Genomic DNA, 14,345 nt, shown 5'->3' with positions numbered 1-14,345 from the left:
TCCACACAATACTATATTGTTTGGAACTATATTTCTGACTACAGCATATCACTCGTGTTCTTCGGGGACCTCAAATCAGCATGTCCACAACTGAACCAGTAATCTCCAACTTTTCCTCCTCTTCCTCTGTTCTGCATCTTGCTTATGAAAGGTGTTGCTGTCCCAGAATGCCCTTCCCTTGCCTTCCCGCTTCTTCCCACTCAGCCTTCCCTCTGCATGTCTGTCAGTGGCCAGATTCCACACGTTCCTCTTCAGAACAGCCTCTCCTTCCCTTCCTTCTAGTCAGTGTTGTACAGTAACCTGGTTATTTTCTCAGTAACATATTACTGCGTCATCTTTTGTAAGTGCCACCAGAATTAGCCTTTTGAACCACAGATCATATTTTACTGGCTTCCTGTGACCCCCAGAACAACTCCAGACTCCTTAGAAGCCCACCCAGTTCCTGTTCACTCTGGTCCCAGGACACCCCTGTCGTGCCTTCCTCCTGTGTCCTTCCCTTATACTTAGCTCATCTTTGTTCCTTCCTCATCTAGCTTACATGGTTCCCTTTGTGAGGCAGGTTTTCCATGACTTCCTTTTTTTTTTTTTTTTTTTGGTAGCAGGGATTGAACCCAGGGGAGCTTAACCACTGAGCAACATCCCCAGGCCCCCCTTTAAAAAAAAAAAAAATATATATATATATACATATATGTACATATATATATATATTGTTAGAGGCAGGGTCTTGCCAAGTTGCTTAGGACCTCACTAAGTTGCTGAGGCTGGGTTTGAACTCACAATCCTCCTGCCTCAGCCTGAGTGACTTTTCCATGACTTCTTAAGGCAGGGAGTGTCTCTCTCACAGTACTTGACCCTATGTGCTAATTAATGTGTGTGCTTCTGAGCTTCAAATTCCTGTAGGGCTGACTTCCTTATCTTTTTCCCAGTGCCTGTTATCATACAGGGTCCACAGTAGCTAGACTGTGAAAGAACATGTTGGTAAAGTCACACACATGTGTGAGTTTCTGATCCTTGTGGAATAATTGTGTATACCCATCTCTCTTTCATTCCATCCATTAGGCCTGCTTTTCTAAGGAAGTCATTGTGTGTCAGCTCCATCACCATGTGGATGTCCTGAGGGCGCTGTGTGAAGAACTGACTTCACAGGAGCTTCGGCAAGAAGTGCAGAAAGCGCTCAGAGATTATGAGCAAAAAATAGAAAGACTTCTGAAATGTGCTTCTGAGATCCATATGACACTGCTGGCCCCTGTGGGAGGCACATCAAAAGACGAGTTAGAACTTCCTAAGAGTAGCCAGGCTTTGGGGTAAAACTGGACGAAGCCTTTTGCACAATGAAATGGCACTAAGGGTCATTCATTCTCTTTTGGGTTCCATTTTTCTCACCATATGATAATACTCAGTCTCGATTCCTTCCTAGGGAAACCACGAGCACAACTGAGAATGGTGGAAAGGATTTCCACAGTGAAGTGCCATCTACCAAACCAGATAATCAGCCATCAACTGAAAAGGTGTTAAATGTGGATAATATATCATAGAAGTCAACTCAGTGTAAAAGACAAAGTGTAAAATAATCCACTTCTCATTAATTAAGCATTGGTTTAATGATCTGATTGTTTTCATCAACTAAAAATTCTCACTTATCAAATGCAAGGAAGACTGCTTTTCAAGAATTAGAATGGAGTGCACCAAAGGTGTAGCGAGCACGACTTAATCTTGCCCTGAGGATACAAGCAATTGTTTCCCACAGAGACCATGCTGAATCACTGTGAAGACAGGTTATCCGTGTCCGTTGCTGTTGAGGGAGGAAGAGGCTGAGCTTGGTCTGCACAGATGCCTCTATTTCATTGAAAAGAACTAGTTCATTTATCATTTGTCTTCTCATATGTTTTATTTTCCTTGAGAATTGAATTTTCTAAATTCTTCAAGTTGGATAAGTTGGCATTTACTGAATATCATAGCCCAGGCTCCAGACAGAATGTGTAGGGAAGAAACAAGGTACATTTGTTTTGGAAAGTCTGCTTCTGCGTCGCAGGCTTCTGTTTGATTTTGACGGTGGTCATGCTGTCTCAGTTAGAAATAGCATTTAGAGGATGTCGGCATTCATTTACCAATTAGAAGGTGATACTCAGTCTAATAAATCTCTTCTGTCCTATGGGAGGACTTTTCTCTGAGCTGAGAAGTCTCAAAGAAATTGTATTATCTCCTGGTTTGGGATATTAAAAAAAAATCATTGCTACATCTTTGAGCATAAATCATTTAGCTTTTCCAGATAATTAATTATGTTTAAGATATCGTGTTACTCTCTTACATATTTGCTTAGGCAGTGGAACCTGTTGAGAATTTTAGCCTGACATCAGAATTAAAACCCCAACAAGAAGAAGATATTATGGAGGAGTCAAAAGAAGATCACAGTGCATCTAAAAATAGCTTACAAGAGAGGTAACCTCTTTTTAAGTAACTGGAAAGTCCACCAAAAATCTTTCATTGAAAACATGTTAAAAAAATTTATTATTCCTTAGTTGTAATTTTTGCATAAGGTTCAGTAACTTAAATAGGATTTCCCTGGGAATTCCTCATGCACAGTTGACAGTAATTTTTCAATTTTTTTTGTTCTGATGTTTAAAAATTAAGTAATGTTGCATTTAATTTTTTTCCCAGGTATGATACACACAAAGAGATTCTTGAACTACATCTGCAAAACAACAAATTCAGGATTACTTCGGATTTCTCTAGTGAAGAGGAAACGAGTAGTGCTTGTCTGCAGGAAAAACTCACAGATTTACAGGTAATACCCACAGATATGATTTCTATTTTAATACAAACAATACCACCATGAGTATGAATGTCACTATTTTGTTGTTGAGGTCACATTTGCAAGATGTTTCTCAAGAACTTCCTTTGTTGGATTGCATTTCCAGTGTCACCCTAGTCTATAAAGTGATTTGTTTTCAGGAAATAGGGTCTTGATTTATTACTTCTGCTTTAATCTTATACTCCAGATTTTGTGGCTCAAAGAGCTTTTGACTGTACTTGGATGAATTGGTCAAAAACAATGTGTTTAAAGGCCATTTCAACCTACTTCTGTGTTGCTCAAAAATTAGTGACTCAATATTAATTTCAGTTGTTCATCTTCTTAACCCAGTTGTCACTTTGTCTAAAACTGCTGCAGTGTAAACCAGTTGTTGACTGTGGGATGTTGTGCAGGGAGGGACAGACGGTGGAGGGAGTTTTCACTTTAAATTATGAATCATATTCCTAGAAAGGCCTCAGATGTTGTAGAAAACACAAACTATTAGTGGCAGTCACACAAATTGTAAACTCTGCTAACAGATATCAATTATTTTTAGTATATGTGCTGCCGAAGTGAGCGCAGGTATGTTATTTTGAAGGTGATCTGTGCATCGTAGGGCAACCTTGTACACCAGCAGGTGGAACTCCTGCAACAGGTGAAGAAAGGGCCACAGCTGGGCCCTCCAGAATCGTCCCACATTTTCTAGTCTCCTTCATCTTATTATGCCAGCTTTCTGTCAAACTCTGCCATCTGGCTTCTCTCTATTTTCCATCTGAATATGTCAAATTTATATGTTTAAGTCTCTTATGTTCAAGTGATGGATGTAGTTTTCATCACAATTAAGAAACTGTCTTGAGACTTTTCTCCAGTGACTGAACAGTGAGTTGGTTAAAAAAGCAACATTAATCTTCGAGGAAAATGAAGAACAAAATACTCTGTGGATCCCTCCGTAGGATTCTTAAGTGGTGCCCTTGGGGTAGAGGGAGAACCAAGATCGCAAACAAGAATAGTATAGAATTATAGATATTTAATCATAAACCATAAATTAGTTTTATTCACTTAGGTGTGCAGAAACGGTTGTGGTTAAGTCCAATTTTCTTTCTGTTTCAAAGGTAACAAAGTTATACTAGCTAGGGGAGATAGTGTATCTGTTCTTACATCTGCATATGTCTTTCTGAATTGTGTTCTGTGTATGAGTCTTAGGGGAAGGGAGTTTGGAGAACTTTGAAAGCCCTATTGTCAACTCCTTTCACTTCATTGACTAGGTCTTCTGAGAGCACAGTTACTATGTCTTCCCCACAGGATGGTTTGTTTGTAGATGGTTGGAAAATATTTTAAGGCACATTTTGATGTGAAACATTGTGTTTGCTCCCACAGTTGGTAAATATCTCATTTTGTAAAAATAAAATAATTGTGCCTATTAACCTTTCAGTGATGAATTAATTTATGCATTTTATCTAGGTGTTAAAAAATGAAACTGATGCTTGCTGGAAAGAGTTTGAAATCACTTCATTGAAGTTAGAAAGTCTCATGAGTGACACAGAGAAGCCTGATATAGTTAAGGAGAGAGAAAGGTTAAAGGAAAAAGAAAATGAGCTTCAAATGCTTCTTAATACCAGGTACAATTCTGAGATCTACTAACCATGAATTTAATAAGTCCAAAACTTTTAAAACTAATGTTAAGCAAGACTATTACTATGCTAAATCTATTATCTTATTTAATTATCACAGCCATAAGAGAGATTAGCATTATTTTATCAGTCAGCTTTCTATTGCTGTGACTTGTTCCTGAGATAAATCAGCTTAATAAGGGAAAAGGTTTCAGTGGTTTCAGTCTATGGTTGCTGAGCCCTATTGCTTTGGGCCTGTGGAAGCACAGTATATCATGGTAGAAGTGTGGTGCAGAGGAGGCCTACTTACTTCTTGGTGGCTAAGAAACAAAGAGAGACAGAAAGGGCTTAGGGACTCAATATCCCCTTCAGGGGCACAACCCTAATGACAACTTATTTTCACTAGGTCCCAACTCCTAAAGGTTCCACCACCTCTGAGTAGCACCAGGCTGAGAACCAAGCCATAATACGTGGGCCTTTTGGGGGAAATTTCCAGATCCAGACTATTGCAGTTATGATTGACATTTTATGGATAAGGAAACATACTTGAAGAGGTTAAATAATGTAAACAAGTCATATCCCTAGCCAGAGACTTAAGGTGTCACTTAAGGTGTTTCTAGTTCCAAAGGCCTTGCTCTTCCCACTGTCTTTCCTTGGGCATGAATTTGGCTAGGTCACATTACCTCTGAGGCCACTGACTTCTTCATTTCTAAAATGAGAGTGCTTCATTATCCCATATACTTAGGATCTGTGCCCCCAGTACATAGTCCCATTTTTCATAGGAAGCAACTGAAGCTCAGAGTCTGTTATTATCCACAGTCACATTTCAGTTCATTATCAGCAGAGCCTTTTCTTTGAACATCATTATATTTCCATACTTTTAATATGGATAGTATTTGTTAATATGGATACATAATAAATTACCCATAATTATGATTAAGTAGTCGTGAGTTTTCTTAGTCATCAAGTCAAGTCATTTTTTGTGTTTCAAAAGAGAAGGAAATGCTTAATATGTTTAACAATAAGTGTCCATTCTGTGTGGTATCTATTAATTGTTTTGAATGCTTGAATATCAGGACCCTTGAGAAGGAGAGAGAAGTCATTAATAATGATATCAAAGCAGCAGAAATGAGCTGGAGTTCCCTCTGGCCAATGGAAGCATAGTTAACCTGGTCTGGTGTCTCTTACTAAATGAAGTTTGTTGAATGAGTGAATGAATGGATGAGTGCACAGGGAAAAAGAATACTTGAATAGAGCAAATGACTCATATTTTGGCATTTTAGACCTGTGGGTTTGGGTTTTCATATGATGATTTGTATATATCATTAACTGTATTTTGAAGGGGCACTATTTCCTGTTCTTGGTTAAATAATGTTGTTAATATGTTTTCATAGGATAAGCTGTCTGCTCTTTCCCCTCATGCCTGGTTTATTTTTTTCATCCAGAGTGGAGTCTCTGGAGATGGCGCTGAAGGTCCTGTTACCAGTGGAGGAGGAGTTACTCTTCCTATGTGGCTCAGACTTGCTCCTCTGTCAAGTGGCCATCCAGGAATTTCACCTCATGGATGCTGATGGCATTTGTCAAAACTTGAGGGTAAATGATTTCACGTAATATATTTATCAAACAATCAATTCAGGGATTGAACTCTGGGGCACTTGATCACGCAGCCACCTCCTTAACCCTATTTTGTATTTTATATAGAGACAGGGTCTCACTGAGTTGCTTAGTGCCTCGCTTTTGCTGATGCTGGCTTTGAACTCGAGATCCTTCTGCCTCATCCTCCCAAGCCACTGGGATTATAGGCATGTGCCCCCTTGCCCAGCCACTTGTTTTCTTTTGAGGCTTGAATAATCCAGAAGGGTATCAGAAAAAGAAACAGCTGGGTCATCTGTGATTAAATGTTTCCTTATGATGAAACTGTCATCTTTGGTTAAACTCAGAAGTATTTTTCTAGATCCAATCTAGTCATGTGATTGGGATTAATTTCTGACATGCAGTTTTCTTTTTCCTGCCTCAGTCTTTTTAGCTTTAAAAATTTTTATTTTAGAGTATCCAAGATTCCATAGCAAAACAGATTAAAATATGTGCCAATTTAGAAGAACAGGACAACATCGTATTAAAGGATTTGCACCCATTCGATCTACATGCAACACAGAATATTATACTGAAATGCAAAACACAACTTGAAGAAATGAACCACAAGGTGCAGATGAGCAAAGATGTCCTGAAATCTCTGGAGGAGTTTTTGGATTCTCTAAGGACAGCTAAGCTCTCTGTTGAGCTTGTTGCTGACCTTTCAGCTTCAGAGGCACAGGCAGCACCAGAAAATACTTTGACAGTAAAAAATATCAAGAAAGAAATTCGTCTGATGAGAGACAAGGCCAGGCATTTGGATGAACATTTGAAGAGGCTTGATATAAGCTTTCAAGATGCAGACCAAGGTGAAGACACTACCTGTGAAAACCTTCTTGACGCCCTGTCTGTAACATTATCAGAGACATGTGTCTGTGACACACAAGAGGAATTTGCCGAGGAAATCAAGTTATTAGAGGCTTGTACTTCCAAAAATGCTGAGCTCTTTAAAAATATTCAAGACATGCAAAATCAGATCAGTAAAATCGGTCTTAAGGATCCTACTGTTCCAGCTATAAAACATCGGTAAGTGCAGTGCTGTTTTCTATCTTTCTATCCAAGGTGATACTTTTCTGTATTTTCAAACACCTATTATGTGAAACAAATGCTTCTGTTTCTTTCTACTTTTATTCCATCCTGCTCTCTCTGTTCAGGGTTCAGCATTCTTTTCAGTACTTTTCATGTGAGCAAGCTTTCTTTCTATTGATTTGATGGCTTTATAGAATATTAGATAATTTTCTTCTCTTTGAGGTGTGTCTCCTGGATGGAGGAATGGCAAAGGAAATATAGCATAAAGAATGTGCATGACTTCAAAGTCCCTTGCTCTTCTGTGTGTTTACTGTGGCATTCTCTTAAGGACAGAAGACTGCAAAACCCCACACATCTGATAGGAAAGGAGCGAGTGGTGGAAGATGCACATGCCTTCCTTGGTTTTTTGGGCTCTCCCTCTCCTCCCAGTAGGGTTAGGGCATGGGGCTGAATTTAAGAGAAAAACTAAGATTGGTGTTAATTGTGGAGAGCCAGCAGAACTGGTGTAGATTGCAGCATTCTGTAGAGACGCTGTTTTAATTCTGGCATTCAGAATATGGCCTCCAAGTCCTGAAAGCTAAAATGTTAGGAAGAGTCACTTTTGTGGACCTTTCCTCTTCTTTTTAAATCTCCCCTACTCTCTCTAGTTTCTCAAGCTCAGTGGTCTCATGAGGCTCTTCAGCTGACCAGCTCTGTCACTGTTAGCTTTCCGTCTGTGTGACTCCACTACCTGAACAACTAAGAACAACTAAGAACTGAACAACTAAGAACAACTTAGAGGAGGGACAATTTATTTGGGGTTCATGGTTTTAGAGGCTCAGTCCATGGTCAGCTGACTCCCTTGCATTGGGCCCAAGGTAATGGTGGAACATCATGGCAGAAGGACAGGGGGAAAGAAGGATGTTCAGCTCATGACAGCCAGGAAGCAGAAAGAGCAGGAGGAATACAGAACAAAATAGATAATTCAAGTCATCTTTCCAGTGACCCACTTTCTCTAGTCGTGACCCACCTGTTTACAGTTTACCACCCAGTGCCATAATCCTTTCAAATTATTAATCCATCAAATGGATTAATCCATGATGAGGTTACTTACAGCTCTCGTATTCTAATCATTTCACAATTATGCATTGTCTCACTCATGAACTTTGGGGGGATACCTGATAGCCAACCCTAACAGTTAGTATAACTAAGTGTGCCCTTCCCTCTGAATTTTTTTCCTGCCCTCAGTCCCATGACTTTCCAGAGTACTTCAGTTCATAATAAGATATTGAACTAATTACTAATATAGTTATTATTTTATTAAAGTGTAATGATAGATTTTAGTGAGTAATAAATATTAATGCATAAGTGAAAAAAGCATTTTTATGAGTAATAAATTACTTTGTTAATGTAGCTGTTAGTAGCACAAATATATACTATGTACCAATAGTTTTAGGTATTGGGAATACACCAGTTAACAAAATAAACAAAAATTCTTGCCCCTTGGAGAACTTCTTATCTACTGAGAGGAGTAAGATATTTACTATGTCTGGTGGTGATAAAACCTAGGAGAAAAACTAGTGAAGCGGGAGGAGGCTGCAGTTCTATAGGGTCATCAGGAAAGGCTTTACTGAGAAGGCTACCTTTAAGTCAAACGAGGTACAAGAGCAAGCCACGTGACTTCCTGGAGGAAGAACCTGCTAGGCTGAGGAATACAAAGGTCAGATGTGTTTGGGGAGAGACAAGGAGATAAGAAGGTGCCCCAATGAGAGGTAGGACTGGGGGTTGGGGGTGGTCAGAGATGGCATGGGTGGATGAGGCTTAGCTCATGTGGGAACCTGTGGACCATGTGATGACTTTGGCCCTTTCTTCAACTGATAGGAGATGGCATTGAAAGGTTCTGAGCAGAGATAAATGATTTGATTTGAACCATAACTGGTTCCCCCTGGTTGATATGTTCAGAATGAACTATAGAGATTGAGAAGACCTTATCCAAGTAAGGGATTATGGTAGCATCAACTGATGTCATGAAGTGTTAAGGTCCTGTATGTATTTTGAAGACAGTCCACAAGGTGTATTGATACAATGGACATGGTCAATAAAAGATTGGCGTCAAGAATGATTGCAAGGTTTGGCCTGAGCAGCTAGAAGAAGGGCATTCCCATTAACAGATGTGAAAGATTGAAGTTTATCAGGTACGAGTGAAAGCAGGCAGGCCGTTTTAGAGATGATAGGTTGGAAGTACTTATCCGACATTCAAGTGATAATCTCAACTCGATTCTTAAAAATAGATGCTGTCAGGAAAGAGGTGTAGCTAGAGGCATACATTTTCAGGATTTTAGAATGTATAGATAAAGCTATGAGATTGGATGAGACTAGAGGAAGTGAGTTCAGAGACAAGAGGTCCAAATTGTATACTCCGGGCCACCTGTGTTAGGAGATCAGGGCAATAAGGAGGAAACAGGGAAGATACCGAGACAGAGCAGCCAGTGTAGCGGAAGGAAAACTGACTGGGTCCTGGGAGCCAACGAAGACAGCATTTCACTGAGGAGAGTGTTCAATCCTGGGAAATGCTGCTGACCAGTGAAGGAAGGTGAAGGCTGAGGAGCTCAGATTTCCCAGTGTGAGGTCATTGGAGATCTTGACAGCAGTTTCGATGGAGCAGTAGGAGGTGAAAACCTTATGGGAGTGGATTCAAGAGAAAATTGGAGGGGAGAGGAAGTAGCTTCTGATGAATGGAGCTAATCCCTCCAGGACTAATTTACAGGTTAAACCCTTAGTTAAATGTCTCCTTTTTGATAGGGGAGAACGTTTTGTACACAGAGTAGAGCTGCAAGATTCCCTCTACCCTTCTTTTGTCTTTGGCCACCTGACCCTTCCTTAGCCATCTTGCAGTGTTCAGTCATCCATGTCTTCTTGCCATGTCTTCCCCACACACCTGCACACACCCACACATACCCACTCACTCTCATATGCATAGACACACCTTTTGTGTCTGTGTTCATCACAGAAAAATGTTATTGCTTATGGTTTTATATATTTATTATATTTCAAACACCAAATTAGTAATCTGGAAATGCAAAGAGCTGCCTGCAGTCTGTAATAAGAATATGTAGTTTCAGCATTGACCTCATGAAGAGAAATGGAAAGTGAGTGTATCCCTGGCCCCCATTAGCCATGTTTGTGTGGAATCAAATTGGTTAACAAATTGGCTAATTGACTTTTTTCTCATCCATAATCAAGGAAAAAATTATTACTCCGACTGGAGAAGGATCTAGATGGGTATGAAGAAGAGAAGACACACTTAGAAGAAATGGCTAATTCTCTCCCACACTTCAAAGATGGCAAAGAAAAAATTCTGACTCAACAGTGCCAAAATACAGTGCTCTTGTGGGAGAATACAAAAACATCCATCGCTGAATGGTAAGGGAAAAGAAATCCCTCCTGCATCTGTAAACAATTAACGTTTCGAATGTCACATTGGAAACACACCCACAGACCTGACCGAGGGGCAGTTGGGGGTCTGTCACTGGAACTCACAGGGCCTTGTCTGTGATGTGTGGTTATGGCAGTTTCTAATGGTGGCCTCCCCTGACTCTGGCCACTTCCCCCTCTTCCTCCCTGGGGTGCCGCCTGATGGGTTTGGTTTGGGAAGGGCCTGAATGCCTGAGCTTCCCGATGGCTCTTAGGAACTCTGCTGCCTCTCGATGGCCCTTTCTGCACCCTCTCCTCAGGATCCTACCATGTCCTGCCAGAACCCGCGTCTGCAGGCGTCAGGATAAAGCCTCTTTGTAGCATTTGGTCTAGTCCACCCTCTGACTTTACAGAGGAAAGACCCGAGGTCCAAAGAGACTGAAGTAACTTTTCCAGAGTCATATGACAAGCCAGCCGTACTAGATACCAACTAACTGTACAGCTTTACTTTTTTATTTCTAAGAATAATGCTAGGGAGGCACTATATTCAAAGACACTTTCTGATTAATGATGAAATGAAGATGCTGGTTCTATAGGGTCGTGAATTAGATGTCTCTCTCTAGAGTTTATTAACTCTTTCATAGTGATTTGGTGACAATACTAACCCAGTGGTTGTTTATACCATCTGTTTGCCAGGTTAATATACGTGTCAGCATTCTTGGGTTGTCTTGGTAAAACAATGTTGTGAACCAGATTGGGAGGAAAAGTCCTTTTTAAACTCCTTGGTCATTATTGTAGAATACTTACCAAGAGAAACAGTGGTTTTGTTATTCTTGTACATTTAGCTCTTTTACAATTTTTCCCTTCAGTCTCGATCAATGTGGAAGAGTTATGGAGCTCTTAAAGCAATATCAGAATTTTAAAGGCATCTTGACAACTTTGATTCAGAAAGAAGAGAATGTCATCTCTCTGCAGTCTTCCTACATGGGAAAGGAGAACCTGAAGAAAAGGATTGCAGAGGTGAGTCTGTGTTCCAAAAGGAACGTTCTACCCAGTGACCTTGCTTATGAGCCCATCAGGAAAGAGGGTATTATAAATATCTTTTTTTTTTTCGTACCAGGGGCACTTAACCACTGACACGTGTCCCTAAACCTCCCCCCACCTTTTTTCTGAGACAGTCTTGCTAAGTTGCTTAGGACCTTAGCCTCCTGAGCTGCTGGGATTATAGGTGTGTGCCACTGCGCCTGGCTATAAATGTCACTTTTGAAACTAGCTTTAAGAGAACTTACAGGTGACTCTATTTTACCAGCTATCTAAGAATTTATTAAATTGATCACTGGAGCTTGAAAAAATCCCAATCAGTTCACACATTGGTACTGGGTTACCTATGGTCTGAGACTGTGGTTCTTCTGGAACGTGGTGTCGCCCTCTGCTGCTACCTCTGTAAGACTTCACTGCAGTCTTGAGAGAATGAAGGTGAAGAGAAAATCCCTTCTTTCTGAATGGACAAGGGAAAAACTATATTTTTACCTATTTGTTCCCTGTAAAAATGTGTGAGCTAAATCTCCAGGTTACTGCAACTGGGTTTGTGCCCTCACCAATCAAAACTTCATATGCTAAAAAGAATAACATTTTCGGACACTAGATGTCGTTTTTTTCTATGATTTTACATATAGTAGTCATCAACTAGGGTGGCAGATGAATGGAATAGTGAGAGAAGCATACACCATACTATACTAGATGGCCTTACGTGAAAAAGTCATTTTTCCCCAGATTTATGAGTTTTAAGTTAAAGTGCTGTCGAGGTGCCTCCAGCATGTGTGAAATGTAGTTGACTTGATACACCTGGGTGTTAGAAAGCAATTTTATTAAACTTTCCGGTTGCTGAGAACAAGTCATTTGAAGCATACATGGACCAGATTACTACCAGCAGAGTCGTCTTTACCTAGAACTATAAACCACCAAGCTCAAAGGGACACCCACAGTGTCAGGAATAGCCGTTGTCTGGGGCCCCGCTTCTCGAACTTGGTTTCATAGAGCTCGCCGATCAGGAGGGGCCCTGTTTGGAAACCAACTGTACGGGAGGTGACTGGGTAACTGTCTTCCTATCAGACTTGCTCCAAGAAGGCCACCAAGATCATGAACAGACAGTGGTGCTCAGATGCAGCCTGTCTAGTTCCATCCAGTGGAGGCAGCTTTGGGATTATTTTCTGGTCTTGGGAACGAGGAGGATCCTCTCCTCATTCCGGTGACTTTAAGGAACTCTGATTTCTTTGTTCTCAGAGAAGCACGTTCAGCCTTCTAAGATGCCCTCCAGCTTGTGTCCCAGTTCATGTAGCCACCCTTCTTCCGTATCCCCAACACCAATTTCCCACCTTGTCTTCTTGTTTCAGGATCAAGGTCTCTGCCTTATTTAACACCCTGAGCCCCTGCCTTGTACACTGATCAGATACCTAGTCCTTTTTGACTTGCCAAATTTTCTTTGTTTATGTGAATCCTCTTCAGTCCTGGAGCTCTGCCTTAGCCCTGTTAAGTGGGACCCTTTTGCCAGAAGAAAGCAGCCCTTGGCTGGCTTGGTGAGCACCTAGCAGAGGCACCTAGGTTCAGTGCCTAGGTTCAGTGCCTGGGAATTACACAGTGTCTTGATGAGCGCTAGCCACCAGGCCCACCGTGTGTGAGGCCGATCTGCAGCCCTTCTAAGGTGCCCGAACACTTTCCATGACCCCAAGCCTGCATGAACCTGTAACTATAAACTATCCTTTCTGGATGATAAAATATCCGACTGATAAAACTTCCTCCCATCACCTCTAGCTGTTGGCTGCCCTCTCCGTGAGTCTTCCTGAGGGCCCAGGTCCAACCCTTCTGCTTCATTAGCTCCTCCGTGGCTGTCACAACAGGAGCCCATCTCTGTCCTCAGCTGTGCTTGGCAGCCTCAGGTCCAGGGTCTCTGCAGAAAGTTAACTTCCTGTCTTCTGCCAGGGTACAGGAGAGGAGGACTGAGTCAAAAGTGTTTCTCTTAAAAAAAAAATCACCCTGTTTTCCTGTTTGTGGCTCCTTGTGCCTGTCTTCATGGGTACCTTGAGGTAATTTCTGTCCTTTTTTGAAATTCTACAGCGCAAGTGGGCAGGCGTCTCTCCTTCACCTTCCTCCCAACTCCCTCCCCTCTAGGCTCATTTTTTTCAGATTTTACAAAAAAATTCACTATATGCCAACGTGTCATTTCTCATAACAAATATGTTACACGTATTGTCTCATGGTTATAAGTCTCCAGTTCTTGCAGGATAACTCTTAAACCCTTGAATATTACAAAAGTTTATTTATTTATATGTTTATTTATTTTTGATAAATAGGTTTAGACAGAAACCCAACTTTATATAGAATATAGAATAAGTTTTTAACTTAAAAATATGGAAACTGGCATTTTAATATTTGCTGACCTGTTTTATTATCTTTGTATTGAGCAAATAGGAATGACTTATCAGTTCTTTGCCACTTGTGATGAGGAACCACTGTGATAAGAGTTTACTGTGGCTTTTCTTGTTTTCTCCCTCCAATGCTGGAGATTGACCACAGCGCCTTGTGCTTTCTAAACTCTATTACTGAGCAACACCCCTAGCTCCTACGGTTCTTATTAGATAACATGAAGACTTTGTGGCTTCCCATTTCAATAGTAATTTTAGCCATGAATTAAATCAAAGAATATCCTAGTAAGCGATTGTACTATGTATAGTATTTGTACTATGGAGCATTAACAGTTTACATAAACATGCCCCATATACAGAAATTGTTGTTATACTAAATTTAAAATTTTTTTTACTATTTTATATAATACTGTAGAGTGAAAAAATATTTTCAATAAGTATGATACATAAGGTTTGCAGCAATCTATA

At 40.6% G+C, this 14,345-nt stretch overlaps 1 protein-coding gene across 4 annotated transcripts in view; it reads left to right on the top strand.

Moving 5' to 3' along the window:
• The window catches only part of SYNE2 (spectrin repeat containing nuclear envelope protein 2), a 320,339-nt gene that overhangs the window by 124,090 nt on the left and 181,904 nt on the right, over positions 1-14,345 (top strand). For all 4 annotated transcript variants that reach the window (XM_079126272.1, XM_079126271.1, XM_079126269.1 and 1 more), the window contains exons 24-32: positions 1,060-1,304; positions 1,418-1,508; positions 2,321-2,439; positions 2,659-2,785; positions 4,253-4,410; positions 5,847-5,994; positions 6,449-7,059; positions 10,285-10,464; positions 11,325-11,475. In XM_079126272.1, the coding sequence (XP_078982398.1) occupies positions 1,060-1,304; positions 1,418-1,508; positions 2,321-2,439; positions 2,659-2,785; positions 4,253-4,410; positions 5,847-5,994; positions 6,449-7,059; positions 10,285-10,464; positions 11,325-11,475 (1,830 nt within the window). The remainder of the gene's footprint in view (positions 1-1,059; positions 1,305-1,417; positions 1,509-2,320; positions 2,440-2,658; positions 2,786-4,252; positions 4,411-5,846; positions 5,995-6,448; positions 7,060-10,284; positions 10,465-11,324; positions 11,476-14,345) is intronic.

This window comes from Sciurus vulgaris, assembly GCF_902686455.1.
Source record: "Sciurus vulgaris genome assembly, chromosome: 2".
NCBI classification, from domain to species: domain Eukaryota; kingdom Metazoa; phylum Chordata; class Mammalia; order Rodentia; family Sciuridae; genus Sciurus; species Sciurus vulgaris.
This window is presented reverse-complemented; position numbering and strand designations above follow the sequence as displayed.